Source organism: Podarcis muralis, chromosome 2, assembly GCF_964188315.1.
Source record: "Podarcis muralis chromosome 2, rPodMur119.hap1.1, whole genome shotgun sequence".
NCBI lineage: Eukaryota > Metazoa > Chordata > Lepidosauria > Squamata > Lacertidae > Podarcis > Podarcis muralis.
Window position 1 is genome coordinate 73,348,940 of NC_135656.1, and position 15,906 is coordinate 73,364,845.

The 15,906-nt window shown below is 46.3% G+C and overlaps 1 protein-coding gene across 2 annotated transcripts; it reads right to left on the reverse strand.

Moving 5' to 3' along the window:
• Positions 1–1,654: 1,654 nt before the first annotated feature.
• LOC114591566 (putative protein-lysine deacylase ABHD14B) lies at positions 1,655–9,632 on the reverse strand. Of its 2 annotated transcripts, none has more exons than XM_028718733.2 (4): positions 9,505–9,632; positions 6,819–7,059; positions 5,517–5,758; positions 1,655–3,412 (listed from the first exon to the last, which is right to left on the reverse strand). In XM_028718733.2, the coding sequence occupies exons 2-4, from the start codon at positions 7,030–7,032 to the stop codon at positions 3,230–3,232; spliced, it is 639 nt and encodes a 212-aa protein (XP_028574566.2). In that variant the 5' UTR covers positions 7,033–7,059; positions 9,505–9,632; the 3' UTR covers positions 1,655–3,229. The 2 variants fall into 2 exon arrangements, with proteins under 2 accessions (XP_028574566.2, XP_077780906.1); XM_077924780.1 differs by lacking the exon at positions 9,505–9,632 and adding an exon at positions 8,748–8,830.
• Positions 9,633–15,906: the final 6,274 nt, after the last annotated feature.

The following is a 15,906-nucleotide window of genomic DNA, read 5'->3' on the forward strand; positions in this document are numbered from 1 at the left end:
ATTTGGATATTGCCTCATAAGAGATACTTATTTCACACTGATGGTATTCCACATATGGCTCCACTCCACATTCCAGTTACTTTGATGTGTTTTCGTGCCACAAAATTTCAGTAGCGATGAACCCATCTTCACTGACATGCCAGAGCAGAGCACTCTCCCTTCCTTTGAGGTGCAGTCAATCCCAGTGCTTTAGATCCTAGCTATAGATGGAAGTTGCTGACTGTGTGGGAATCAGACTCCCGGACTTGCCAGCCCCCTGCCAGCAAATCCTCTGCCTAATAGGATAAAGTTTGGTTTTTGACAGCCATCACAGCCTTCAGCCAGTCAGGGTGCCATGTGACGATTAGAGTCCACCTCCCTACTTCTTACTGCTGGCTCCATCTGTCTGGTCTCCATCTGTGGAAAATGAGCACAAAGGAACAAGGCCAGGTGGCTCTGGAATAGCCGTGCGGCTGACTTTAACCTGTCTCCCATCTGTTCACCTTGGCCATTAGTTTGGTAATCCCCTGGGCATTTAAAGGATTCCATTTGTGCTGTTACTCCAGGGGCTGGCAAGCATTTTCTCTTAAGCTGTAGAAAGCTAGAGCATCTAATTCCATCTCATGTGGATAATGGGAAGAGACAGGGCACTGATGATACAGGAAAGGTGGCAAGCAAAGGGACCATAGCTCAGTGGTAGAGCACATGTTGTGCGTTGGCCAGCCAGAACGGACCATATGAGTCTAGATTGATAATGGCTTCCTCTGTGTTCTGCACCAGTTCTGCTAGGAAGGCATTCCAGCACCTCCCATGATTTGCCTGATTATAGAAGTCATAGAATCATAGAGTTGGAAGAGACCACAAGGGCCATCGAGTCCAACCCCCTGCCAAGCAGGAAACACCATCAGAGCACTCCTGACATATGGTTGTCAAGCCTCTGCTTAAAGACCTCCAAAGAAGGAGACTCCACCACACTCCTTGGCAGCAAATTCCACTGTCGAACAGCTCTTACTGTCAGGAAGTTCTTCCTAATGTTTAGGTGGAATCTTCTTTCTTGTAGTTTGGATCCATTGCTCCGTGTTTATATTTCCTATGAATCTCTCCTTCCCTTGCATTGTTAATTATGCCTGTGCATGAGCATGCCTAGCTAGGCCAATTAGTATGCCTATCATTTTAAATCCCTATTACCCAAGGCTACACATAATTTTGAAGACTGCTAAGGTTGGAGGACCCAAGACCAATATTGTTTATGCTATATCATGAAATCTGAGTAAGTACACATTTACTAAAACTAGAAATCTTTCAATAGCCCTAAAGGAAATTTTTAAAAAAACATTATTAGTTCAGATTTTGTCTTTTCCTTACAACTAGATTCATCATAACTGGATCTTGACACAACTCCCAAGACAGTGCTATTTTCCAGTGTTAGATTCAAAACCCAGGTTTTGTATTCTAAATGGCAGACTGAGCTTTCTGGATTACAATCACAATGTGCTCCCCATGTCTATAAGCCAACATGAAGACTAATTCAACTAATAGCAAACATTCTCCCCAACATTCCCACATTCTCCAAAAACCTACTCCAAACTACAGTGTCAAATGTAATTGTGGAGATAGGATGATTCACAAATGTGTGGTTAAGCTACATTAGAAAAGAATGCATCAACAAAATAAGCAGATGTATAAATCAATGTTTTAATTGATTAAAAAAATTAGTTTTGACAAAATGTATCATTTAGCAGAAACTGACCAGAAAACCAGGTAGAGCCTGCACAGCTGATTTAATTCATTTTCTTTATCCAACTTTTATTATTGGAAGTATGCACTCTTTGCTAACTTGACAGTCCCTTTGATTCCAAGCAAGATAAAATTGTTCAGATATAGAGCAGCAGTGGTGAGTGATGCTTCCTCCCTCAGAGCACCCCAACTCTTCCAAGGTGCATAGTAGAGATGAGGAACATGTGGCTCTTCAGAGGTAGTTGGACTCCAACTTCCATCACCCCCTGTAAGCATGGCAAGTAGAGAAGGATGATGGGAGTTGTAGTCCCAACATAAGGAGAGCCACAAGTTCCCCAACAATAGTGTTCAGTGCCATTGCCATTGCATTTCTTCCTTCTACTATTGCAACCTTAGACAAACAATACTCTGACATATCCCATATGTTAAACTTCTAAGAAGACTCCCAGAACCATCTAGTAATTTGATTACCAATAAGAGTGATAACCATAGAGCACAAGGATGTTTCAAAATAGGTAGCCACATGTTCTTGCTGGGCTCAGGCAGAAGAGGTGATAGTATTTAACATATGCACATTATTGATGAGCTGCAGTCCTATGCAGATTTCCCTGGGGGTAACTTAATGGGACTTCTGAGCAGACATGGGTACCAGATTGCACTGTTAGAAAGGGGAAGCCCTGGAGATGCTAAAGGTTTTGTCATACAAAATGATCCTCCCTAAAATCACTGAGTCAGCCTTAGCCCTGCCCTCTAATAATTGCTCACCACAAAGCAGCTGGCTGCCACCATGCACGTCAAGAATACATAGCCTTGCCAACCCAAAGCAGGATGCAACAGATTCTGACAAAGAGACGGTGTGTACACCACAGCAGTGACATAGCAAAAGGTTGTGAAATAAAGACAGATGTCCCTGGCAAAGATGTCAAGGGCAAAGATAGCTAAAAGTTCCACAGAGCAAGGCAGGCAGTCTTTAAAAAGACTGTTTGGTTGGGGAAACGTACATTGCCCCACCTTCATGACATCTGTTTCAGCTAACTCAGCATGCTGGCTTGTTGCCTATTGTGTTCATTTAACTAAAAAGAGGGGGAAATTTCACAATCATGGGTGAGTGATGAGGAAGAGGTGGATTTCACGCCAGATCGTGAAATGGCAAACTTACACTGAGGTGCCAATGTGCCTGTGTAACAGATCCATATTTATATATTAGGGTGACCCAATCAATCCCATGGTCAAGGGAGGGGAAATGGGGGGGGGGGTCACTCTGGATATGCAATTAATTGAACGCGATTCCATGATTGTATTAAGCAATGAGCATGTTTTGGATGCAGCATGATCCGTCTGCTAAGTATTTTAGTTCTATAATTATTGTGTAGTCCCCAAAGGACTTGGCTCCTGTTCGATTGCCGACTGAATTGCAGAAAGAGAACCCAGTACCCAGGAAGCAAACACGAGACATTTGTGGAAGCCACTGATCATTGTGGGTGGGTTGGGAAAAGGCCGGCCAGTTTGCTCTTCACTGTATGCTCTTCAGGAAGTCTAGGAGCCCATGGTGCCACTCATCTGGCTTGTCAAGGTAACAGGCATGGCCTGCCCCTTTCATCAGCATCACCTTGTGATTAGGTAAGTTCTTCAGGTTGTTCAGGCTCACTTCCCCCAGCTGGGCGTCCTGGTCCCCATATACGATGAGTGCTGGTGTCTAAGTATGGAAGAAGAGAAGTCAAGTGTGGTCAAGTCAACAGACAAGGAATTTCCCCCTTCTTGGGTGCTTTCAACAAATATCTCAAGTGAAACACAGGTTCGAGGTTGGAAATAACTCTACACACGTATAAACTATTGTGCATAAGCTCAGGAACTCTAAAAAAAGCACAGTCCTCAATTGTACCCATGTAGGGTCACTTTTGTGCATGTGTTGGTGGCAGAGCTCACCACCCCAATCCTCTCCCCCCACCCCGCTCCACTTAGATGTCCAATTTACCTATACTAAATGTGCAAATGTGCACATTGTGTCTGTGTGCTTCACTGTAATTGCCTTGATCTGTGCCAAACAAAAAGTTCAGGAAGCTAATATGTGCTTGCTGTCTCTTTGATCTCTGTGTTATTCAGTGTTTAAACCTTTATTAATGGTATTACTGCCAGTAGAATTATCCTTTCCTGGTTGCAGTATCTTCTCCTAACAAGGAAAACAAACCTCTCCCACATTTTAAATAGCTCAGAATATCTGCGATAGAGATGTTCAGGATTCACAGAAGTACAGAGAATTCCCACTGCTGTCAAAGCTATTGTCTTACAGGGTTACCAGGGCTAAAAAAAGGTCACATTTGCAAGGGGAGATTTTTGCATTTGCCAGCCACATTTGCCTGGGCAAAGGCACACCCCAGAGATTAATAGGAGGAGGAGCTTAAAATATTAAAAAGTGAGGTATTTGGATAACAGTCAGATTAAGTGCTCTGCGTTTGCAAGAGACATTACAAAGCTACACTTAGAGGTTAAGGAACGCTCAGAGATTTGCAGCAGTTACAATCTAATCCCTCTTGCTTCTAATAATGCATTTTCTCTTCTGAGTGTAGAAGCAGACTTACTTTCCTTGCTCATGTAAAAGATCACACTTACTCCATCAACCCACTAATGGGGAGAAGGCTATCACAGCAGTTCTTTTTCTCATAATGGTGAAATGATCCCTGCATCACACTATCCTTGGAGCAGTTCTTATGAGATGATAGGCAGTCATTGCAGAAAGAAAAAAAGTGAACAAGCTTCCCTGTTTGTGTTTGTAGGCCTGATTATAGGCCTGCTTTGCATCTCTGAAAGCGGTTTTGTGCCTGAGAAGGAAGCAGTAGGCACTGCCCTCTAGTGATTAGCTCAGGAACCCTTTCCCTGTTGTATGCAATCCCTGTTACAGACGTACCTTGGAAGTCAAAGGGAATCCGCTCCAGAAGTCCATTCGACTTTCAAAATGTTCAACTTCCAAGGCGCGGCTTCCGATTGGCTGCAGGAAGGTCCTGCAGCCAATCAGAAGCCACGGAAACCGCATCAGACGTTCTGCTTCCATAAGACCGTTCGAAAACCGGAACAATCACTTCCGGTTTTCGATCATTCGGGAGCCAAAACGTTCAGCAACTAAGCTGTTTGAATTCCAAGGTACAACTGTACTGCTGTTCTCTGTAATCCCCTCAATTATTTTTCAATGCCTTTTAATTTCCAGGGCTGGTGTCTGAAGTCTGCACTGCAAGGCACTGGGTGAGGCCCATACCCCTGCATAGTCATTTGCCCTCTCCAGGAGTATCAGCAGTGGCAAGACTAAGGAAGAGGAGCTTCAGTGTGGTGTAGTGGTTAAGAGCGGTAGTCTCGTAATCTGGTGAACCGGGTTCGCGTCTCCGCTCCTCCACATGCTGCTGCTGGGTGACCTTGCGCCAGTCACACTTCTCTGAAGTCTCTCATCCTCACTCACCTCACAGAGTGTTTGTTGTCGGGGAGGAAGGGAAAGGAGAATGTTAGCCGCTTTGAGACTCCTGAAGGGGAGTGAAAGGCGGGATATCAAACCCAAAAACAACTACAACTACTTCTTCTTCTTCTTCTGGTCAGCAGTGCCAATTGGGCATGGACAGAGAGGGCTCTGAATAAGCAGTAGTGACAGTAGCCAGGAGATGGGCCCACCCAGGTAATTTCGGCCTAGGCGCACCCCCCACAACATCTGCACCTCACCTGACACTGTTAAGTGTCATTGGCTGAAACAAGACCTGCCCCAGTTTTAACCTCAGAATCCCCTCCCCTCTGCATGCCTAGCCGCGAGGCAGACGTACTTTGACACTGGCATATTGTGTGGCTGAGAACTTCTCTGTGCAGATGGGTGCCACTGGGATATAGGCTTTAAGCATCTCACTGTGCTGGAAGAGGAACGGAAGCGAATACATCCCGCTGAGAGACGGGCTGATCACCACTGCCTGGTCTAGCTTCAGGGCCTCGAAGACGGACTTCAAGAAATTGGCTGGTGCTGGCTCTCTGACAGGAGCTGGGGCAGTAGCCTCTTTGGAACGACCTAATCCTGGACCGCAAGAAACAAGACACTGCACGTCACATATGTGGGAAGGATGAATCCTGATTAAACTGGGTGGAGGAATGAGTACAGGGTGGCATTTCAGTGCTAACAAAGAAATGTGGAAGTTGGCCGGGGGGGGGGGGGAGAGACACCCTTGCATGCACAAGCAGCACCAATCCAGCAACGAACATGTACCTGGAAGCTCCCATTATGCTCTGTTTCGCATTAGGCCTGGAATTACACCAGCTTACAAACTGTGATTTGAGGGGGACTGCCAAACCAGGGTCTCAAAGCACACTTTGAGGCTGGTTTTGAAACCACAATTGTAGCTAACTGTGATTTGCTACTGCTGCCATTTATTTATTTATCATCACTAGTGTGCATAGTGCTTGGTCAGGTGTCTGACCCAAACAGCTTTCAATTTAAAATCAGAAACAGAGGGAGAGAAAGCAGGGGGTGAACAGGGAAGCCAATAGCTGGTTGTTTCAGTTATACGTGTTTAGGCTTAGCCACAGGCTCAGTTATAGTGGGGCATGGGAATTAGGATAGGGATGGGGTTGCTGAACTTTGGAGGTAAATACATGCTCATCCTGGATCCAGCTGTTATGTCTGAGTTCAGGTAACATTGATAAATCACAGTTATATTCATTGCTGAGACTTCAGAGGACTGAAGAGGATGCTGCTGCAGTATGGAGGTGAAGCTCACCATTGAAAAACAAAAGCAGGTGAGCAGCCCTAAACCTTGGTTTGCCTGTTATACCCCACTAAGCCCAAGCATAGTTTAGGATATTGATCTTTGGTTATGACATCCACGGCTTGGCAAGATATCTGAACTGAGCCAAATGTGTATGATCAGAACCCAAAGGCACACACACCTGCATGACAATTTTTGCACATATTCTACCATACATTTGTTAAAAAGCAAAACAAGAACAAGGGCCTGGATGTCAGCATCAGTTTTTTGACCTTGAGGAAGGGCCAGGTTCTTACATTTCAAATTATAACTGCACTGGAGTCGCCCACAGGTGTGGAAGTGATCCCTTCACCCGTCGAGATTCAGACATACCTGGCAGGTCAACAGCCACAGCTCGGTATCCGGCTTCTCCCAACTTAGACAGAGTCTGGAGGTTTAGCCACGTCTCTGATGAGAAACGGATGCCATGAAGCAGCAAGACAGAGAACCGGGGGCTCTGCTGAGCAGGCTGGACCTGCCGGTAGAACAGTGTTTGCCCGCCCACCGTGATGGTGCTCTCGGTCAATTGCGTGGTGGTAGCAGCCATCACTGCCAATGAGGTATTCTGGGAAGCCTGAAAATGAGAGCACCAAACAAAAAGAAGAAAATGGAACAAATAAATCATGGGGTTTTTTTTTTAAGGGGAAGGAGATGACACTACTTTATTTTCTGGGTGACACAGCTGACACAAAGTGGTGTGTGCCAAAGTGCTTACATTTAAAGTGTTTATAGCCCTAAATGACTCAGGCCACAAATATTTGAAAGGCTGCCTCCTCCTTTGCAAGTCCCTCGGGTGCTAAAATCGGTGGAGGGAGCCCTCTTGGTTGTTCCACTGCCCATAAAAGCTCAGGGTGGCGGCAGCCAAGGAGAGGGCATTCTTTGTGGTGGCCCCTAAGTCGTGGAACTCCCTCTCACAGAGGTGAATCTTGCATCTTCATTATACAGCTTTAGGTGAATGCTTATCTTGGCTTTTGACACCTGAGGCAAAGGATTGTTCATTAGTATTGTAGGAATTGCGGGAGGAAAGGCTGCTAAGCCTTTTCTGGTTAAAAACCACGTTCTTGATGCTTCTTTCCTCAAACTGGCCACAGGTTTGCAAATGGGGAGCAATAAAATGTTGAGCCATATGTGCAGATAGGTGACAGCTGTATGTGTACTGTGGCACCATTGAAAAGCAGTGTGTGTAGATGGAGTGGAAGAACTTTCAGATCTGTGATGGCCCAATTCACACGTGCAAATCGTCCTCTGAGTTTGCATTAACCTGAGCGAGGTTTGCAGAAGCCTGCTCACAAGGAGACCTCATTTGTACAGTTCTTCTCCCTTCAAATCTGGGCCTATTCTAGTGTGCTCTGCAATCCAGTTAACAATCTCCTAGCTCAAGATCTGACTTGTGTGAATTCAGAGGAATGCCAACAGCCCCCTTTTATGAGCCAATGCTGCCATTTCATCTCCTTACAAACTCAGAAAGCAAACAATGCTTTCACTATCTCACCTAGTCCAGCCCACTTCCTCTGGGGGTTCAAAGTATCCTGAGCTTGTGTGTGGAGCCAAGGGGGTAGAAAGGTGGTGTGTGTGTTTGTGTGTATGGATAAAATCAAGCACACAGGAATAATGTGTAGGGAAATCAAGTGATGTGCATCGTGCAATCCTGTTTGAACCACCAGCACTTATCTTACTGCAGTGCAAATACTGCGAGAACTAGGGTGTAATCTGCTGTCATATATAATTGTAAAATAATGCAAGAGGTCGGGACACCAAAGTGATTTGAGACACTGGGAGGACTAAACTATGCAGCCCATTTTCACCATCAGTATCCAGGGGACATTTTAAATAGTGAGAAAGAGCACAAACACATTTGAGTATCTGTAGATCAACGGGACGCGGGTGGCGCTGTGGGTTAAAGCCTCAGCGCCTAGGACTTGCCGATCGAAAGGTTGGCGGTTCGAATCCCTGCGGCGGGGTGCGCTCCTGTCGTTCGGTCCCAGCGCCTGCCAACCTAGCAGTTCGAAAGCACCCCGGGTGCAAGTAGATAAATAGGGACCGCTTACTAGCGGGAAGGTGAACGGCGTTTCCGTGTGCGGCTCTGGCTCACCAGAGCAGCGATGTCACGCTGGCCACGTGACCCGGAAGTGTCTGCAGACAGCGCTGGCCCCCGGCCTCTTGAGTGAGATGGGCGCACAACCCCAGAGTCTGTCAAGACTGGCCCGTACGGGCAGGGGTACCTTTACCTTTACCTTTTTATCTGTAGATCATGTTCCTCACCTGGGATTAGGGAAGTGGGTGTAGCTTCCAAGCAGCCTTAGTTTCACACACTGTTTAGCGTTTCGTCCAAATGTTCTTTCCTGCCAACCTAGCAGTTCAAAAGCACCTCAAAGTGCAAGTAGATAAATAGGTAAACGGTGTTTCCGTGCGCTGCTCTGGTTCGCCAGAAGCGGCTTAGTCATGCTGGCCACATGACCGGGAAGCTGTATGCCGGCTCCCTCGGCCAATAAAGCGAGATGAGCGCCGCAACCCCAGAGTCGGACACGACTGGACCTACTGGTCAGGGGTCCCTTTAGCTTTAGCTTTTCCAGATGTGTGCTTATTTACACAAAGGACATTCACATGGTACATTCAAAGAGTGTACACTCCCGTCGCCCACATAGACAGATAGTTGAGCTGTATAACTCAAGAAGCGCACACTTGGTTCCACAGAGAGGTAACTTTTGAACAAGCCTATAGGGTGGGGGAGAACTTAAGCGGCCAGGATTTATTTTATGCAATCACATTCTATATGACTTGCAAGCCGCTTGGGAACCCAGCAAGAAGCAAGGTGCTCTGCTCCTTAAACTCGCCCTGCCTGGGTCTTTCCTGCACCTTCTTATGAGTGCATGGCGGGGCGGGGAGAGACAACTTCTGAACTTTGTCCCGTTTCCTGGCAGTTGCAATGGAATGGCCAAGTTACCAGCTCAGAACGGAGGAAGAGCTCTTTGAGACGGCGAGGGGACAGGCAGGCAGAAAAGCGAAACCACCACCTTACCCTCAAAGACACAGGAAGCTTCAGGAATGCGCCACTGTCCGTCGTGTCCGATCGCCAAAAGAGTTGATGCTCCCCTCGACTTCCGGATCCAAAGGTACCGTCGGAAACCCGACGAAAGAGAGCAACGGGGGCGGAGGCTGGAGGGGAGGGACAAAATCTGGAAATATACAGCATTTCTAAGCAAAGGTTCGCGCGAACACTAGCGACACCTAATGGACATCAGCGAACTCATCTTGACAAGTTACAGATAGGTAGCCGTGTTGGTCTGCCATAGTCAAAACAAAAAAATTCCTTCCAGTAGCACCTTAAAGACCAACTAAGTTAGTTCTTGGTATGAGCTTTCGTGTGCATGCACACTTCTTCAGATACACAGACGTGTGCATGCACACGAAAGCTCATACCAAGAACTAACTTAGTTGGTCTTTAAGGTGCTACTGGAAGGAATTTTTTTGTTTCATCTTGACAAGTAATGGCACAACAAGCGATCGTAATGGCACAACAAGCGATCTTAGACGAGCAGCCTAAACACCGGGAGGTACGCAACACCTGGGCGTCCATTCGCACGTAGGCTGCACTGCACAGATCCAATTTTGTCCCTCTCGCGCACTTTCGTCCACATATGCGCGCTTTCCGTTTAAATTTGTCTCTGTGTTTCCCACCCACATTTGTGGGCCGTGCTTGATGGGCTATATTGGCTGTGTGTGATGTCCCCTTCTCTCAGTTAGTACAGTACTGGATACCTGAGGGCCATTAAGGGCAAGCATGCAGGTGTTTTCCTGCACGGGGACACTTCTTCTTCCTTATAATTTATCTGGAACAGTGCAACAAGAAACTCCCACCAAAGCCAACATTTCAAGCATGCTCCAAGTAGGCAGAACGGCCAATTAAAAAAAGAAATAAATAGAAGTGCAAGAGTAGTTTCAAAATTTAAAACAAATCCATGTGTATGTCATGCACGGCCACTACATAGAGAGTGAGTGACCCCATTGCCAGGAACAGCCAAGCAGGGGCAGGTGCCTCAGGTCTTACCTTTTTCTTCCTTTCTCCTTTTACCTGCAAGGGCTTTGTTTTTGCTTGCAATGCAGCTATTTTGAACAAACGCTGTTCTACATGAGACAGTTGCTGCTGCTGTTTTTCAAATACTGGGAGTGTGCCTTTGGCAGCAACCTGTAGAAGTAGGTGCGCTGCATCTTTTTCCTTGGGCTGGTGGAAACAAGATGGCTAGGCTGCGTTCAGGACTGAGGAGACAAGAAGATAATTGGAAGTACTTTGGGATTTGTTTTTAAAAAGCACAAGCCCAGACAAACTTGTGGGTTTAAAACATGACCGTGCAGGGAGTATATGCCAGTGGTGGCAAAAGCTGACACTGAGTGGCGCCAGAGACAAATGCTCTGGGTTACCTAACCCATAATAAAGACATCCATTCATTTTTACAGCCCTTTCCGGTTGTTCTGTAACTACCTAAGGGAGGGGGGAACACTCTAATTAAAAAGCCAGGTACAATAAAAGGGAAATTAACAGGGAGGAAGAAACTCTCATGGGAAGTGTAAGTTCAGGAAGTGTAAATTGCCACATAAAATGAAGTCGCCCACCTGTCGTTTGAAACAATTAAAGATTTGAAGTGCTAAACTGAAATCAATTCCCCCCTTCCTTTTTTTTTTTTTAAATCAACAAGTACAATATGTTGTGGAGGTGGGGGGGATGATTAACAAAATCAACTCTCCTGGCAAACTGGGAATATCCCCTCATTCACCCAAGTTTAGGATATTCCACCATTCTTCAGCAGAGTTTTGTTTTCTATGATAAAAATGAGCGGCTCACATAAATGTAAATTAAGTTTTAATAATAACGAAAACTAACAAAATAACACGATGAGAGAAGCTTAAATGCTTAAGGAATGAAAGTAGGTAAGATAGGGGGAATTGGAAATGCGAGGAAATTATGTAAGGAAGATGGAAAGTCGGTTTGGGGGGGATGAAGGGGAGTTCGAGACTCGAAAGAGTCAAATTATAGGTGATGAAAAGATATGTTATAAATGTTTGGTTGAAAAATGAAAACTTTATAAATATTATCATAAAAAAAGAGAGAAACTTAAATGCAAGATGAGGCAAGTCTGAGGCAAGAAACAAGAAGACGCAGTTGGTCCCTCTTAACTGAACAGAACAGAGCTCACACTGCAAGAAGAGGCTGATTCGGAGCATAACACACAAGCCCCGCCCACCAGATACCAAACATTCTACCATTCAAATTAGACCCCCGTGTTCTTACACAATATGCTACAGCACGGGTGTCAAACACAAGGCCCGCGGGCCGAATCTGTCCCGCCAGACCTCGTCATGTGGCCCGTGTAGCTGCCACCGGCCGCCAGCCTTCACCTTTTATTCTCGCTTTTTTTTTTTTTTTTTTGACACAAGAAAGCCGCCTCTTCAGCGCATGCGCGGCAGCCTACAAGCCAGAGAACGTCTACCCTCTAGCGGCGCCGGCCGTTCTACACAGGAAACCTCCACTTGTTACAGATACAACCGGCCCTTTGAGGGTGACCAAACTGCTGATGCGGCCCCGGATGAATTTGAGTTTGACACCCCTGTGCTACAGCATCATTTCCAAGCTTTTCTCTGAAACCACAGAGACTAGGAACTTGGTTGTTCTCACATGGGTTTTCAGTACAAACCAGTTAAAGTATAATAATATCACACACCGTGCATGTATGCTTGTGATTTGCTGCAAAAGGGTTGAAATGTGAGAATAACAATACTGTGAGAAAACAATACACTTTTTCATGAGAGTGTAATTTGTAACTAGATCCATGGAAAGCTTGGCAGATTTTGGAACACACATCAGAATGTTTGAAAGGGAAGGCAGAAATGGTGGCTCCGCAATATTTAAGTTGAAATACGGGGACAGCATGGGCAGAGGAAGGACTGAAAAGGTTGGTGGCTTGCCTAGTATCTTCTGCTTGTAAATTAGAATGCTATTGTATCATACGTATGAGTGAATTCATGAAAAATTACCATACACATCATACATCACTGTTGGTGAATGTTTACATAATTATAGAGTTCTGTAATACTGCCATTCAACATGTTACAGGAACTTTATATGCTAAAGGTTTTCTCATTATGCTTCTATCTCCTCAAAGTGATGGAAGTATTATATAATTGAGATTTTTCTCCCTTTCTAGCTTGTTTTCCCCCCTGGCAAGATTTTTTGTACCTTTCACAGCTAGACTACAGGTGGAAATTCCACAAATGCAAACCTGCACTGCTTCCGTTGTCAGTGAACCTGGCATTCCAATCACAAATTGGAGTCTGATAGTCACTGCAAAGGAAGAGAATCATTCCGGTGAAGGGGAAATGTATTTTTGTACTTTGATTGAATGAGTTGTGTACACTTTTAATGCCTATGAATGTGTTCATTCATGTGTTGTATAAGAAAAGCTGGTTTGTTTGCTTGTTTTTGATAACCAGGCCAGGGGATCAGACGTCAGAGATAGCATTTTGTGTTTGGGAGGGGTTAGAAAGGAGAGAGCCTGAATGAGTGCAAATGTTTCTTATTTTCAACAGGCCATGTTGTGAAATACATCCTTTATTAGGCGGCTCTCTTTATTAGGGATGTATACTACAGGTAGATTGGGACGCGGGTGGCACTGTGGGTTAAACCACAGAGCCTAGGACTTGCCGATCAGAAGGTCGGCGGTTCGAATCCCCACGACGGTGTGAGCTCCTGCTGTCCCTGCTCCTGCCAACCTAGCAGTTCAAAAGCACGTCAAAGTGCAAGTAGATAAATAGGTACCGCTCCAGCGGGAAGGTAAACGGCGTTTCTGTGTGCTGCTCTGGTTCGCCAGAAGCGGCTTAGTCATGCTGGCCACATGACCTGGAAGCTGTGCGCCGGCTCCCTCGGCCAATAAAGTGAGATGAGCGCCGCAACCCGAGTCGGTCACAACTGGACCTAATGGTCAGGGGTCCCTTTACCTTTTACCTTTACAGGTAGATGACTTGAGACCAGGGTGAGGGTTTGGAGATGATTCATCCCTATTGACACCCACCCCTTGCCAGGGAGACTGGGCAACCTGACTGTGGATGGAGAACCACAGACTGCAGTTTGAGTGAACGGAAAAGAGACATCCAGAATTGAGCTTTGGGGTTTGCACACCAACAGCATTTGGGAGGGAGGGTCTGGTTCTCTTTCTCCTTCCTTAGATCTGATATGGAAGCAGCAAATTTTAGAGTAGGTTTGCTGGAGATTATCTTAATGGCTAGATAATGTATTTTTTTTGGGGGGGGAGCAGATTAGTTTACACAAAGGCTAAAGAACACTGTACATTTAAAGCATATTACTTCCCACCAAAGAAACCTGGGAACACTTAAGATCATACAACCTTCTAAAATCAGTGTATAATCTTACCCTATAATTATACAATAACAATTTAACAATGCATGGGCAAGTGATTTTGAGTGCTCCAGTGTCTTCTTTCTGGGTGACTTAAGCTGTTTTTTCTTGACGTCCCATTGCAAGTTAACAGCGCTAGCACACCATTTTCTTTTCTTTCTTTTTTAAAAATATTTTATTAAGGATTTTCTTGTTTTACAGAAGTGTAGTGCCTCGTATTTTTTTTTTCATGTAACATTTTTACAAATCCGTTTCATTTGTTGAGGCATTAGGGGGAGAAGAAAAAAGAAAAAAGAAAGGGGGGTGGAGAGAGGGAAGATGGATGGGGGTGGGGTTGGGTGGCGGTGTTTCTATTATGTTTAATGTATGTAGAGTTTGGTGTCAGCGTTGCTTGTGTTGTTCACTTGTGTTCCTTTGGTGGTGAGAGAGGTTGGGGTTGGCCTAGGGTGTGATTGTTTGCTTGTGATTGGCTGTGGTGATCTTTGTTTTCGTGTGTGAGTGAGGTGGGATCAGGTTAGCCATATTGATTTGTATGCTGTTGGTGGATTATTGTCATTGTCCTTTTGGGCTGTGTGTGTGATAAAGGGGAGCCATACGGTGAAGGCGTCTTCTTCTGTTTGTCCCCGTGTCAGTTTCAGTTTATTAGTTAATTTTTCTACTAGGGCTGTTTCCCATACTATTTGGTACCATTGGTCCATGCTTACTCCTGACAGGTCTCTCCAGTGTCTGGTTATGGTATTTCTGGCTGCTGAAAGCAGGTGAGTTATGAGTTCTTTGTGGTGTAAATGGGCATTGTTGTCTTGGAAGATGTTTAGTAGGGCCAATTCTGGGGTGATGTCTATTACTTGCTTAGTTATTGTACATATTTCTTGTATGGCTGTTGTCCAGAATAGTTGGATTTTGGGACACTCCCACCACATGTGGAGGTATGTGCCTGTGGAGGTGCACCCTCCCCAGCATTTTGGTGAGGTTCCTGGGTGTATTAGCGCTAGTTTCCTTGGTGTTAGGTCTTGCACACCATTTTCCAGAAACTGAAGCATCTTATAATTCCAGGGTTCTTAAATGCTGAGCTTTGGAGCACACAGAACTGCCCCTGCTTGGTGTTCTTCCTGCACGCCTTCTTCAGAATGACCTTAAGAGCCAATCTTCAATGGCCAATTCACCTCCTTTCACTCTGATTAGCTTCTCAATTGCTAAAAAGCACCCCTTTCTTGCTCATTGGGTTGCTTACTGATGCTGGATGCAAGCACCCTGCTGCAGAAATAATAGCAGATCTCGAACCCCACCATCACAACTGGACCTCAGGTTGTAAGTCGCTTTTACTTTTTGCAAAAAGTACTAACGAATAAGTGCAATTATTAATAAGTCACATTTGACAGTGTCTTTGCACCAAAGGCAGATTTGGGCTGTGGGGGGGGCACTCACTTGGAGGTTCGGATGCATGATTTGGCACAGCCCAAAGCTAGTGTGGGGTACACACACACACACAGTTCCTAATTTGCCATCGCGATCGGCTATCATCGTGTACTCATGAGCCGCCATGCATATGAATATGCATAAGGCAAGCAGGGGATCTCCCTCCCTCCGCAGCTGACCAGGCCCCGACCACGCCTTCTGCGCCGCTCCTGCCCGAGACGCCGCGTAGTCCCTCCTCCGGCCGCTAGGTGTAGCCTTCCGCCTGGAGGAGAAGGGCAAGGCAAGCAGGCCGGCGGCTTCTTCTTCTGCTAGGCCCCGTGGAAGCGGGGCGGGGAGGTTTCGCCGTGGCGCCATTCGCTCCGAGCCAGCCGGGTCGAAGTGTGTCGCAGGGGGCGGGGGAGGAGGCAGGACGCAGCTGCCGCGGAGGCTGCTAAGTGGAGGTACCGTCACGGGCCGGCCGGGCTGTCCTCTGGGCGGGAGGGCGGGGGAGCGCAGCGCTTGCCGGGCTTGCTGCCTGCAAAGCCCGTGGCTGGCAGAGGAGAAGCCTCCGCCGCCGCCGCCGAGCACAGGGGCGGGAGATGCGCGCGGCGCCGTTGG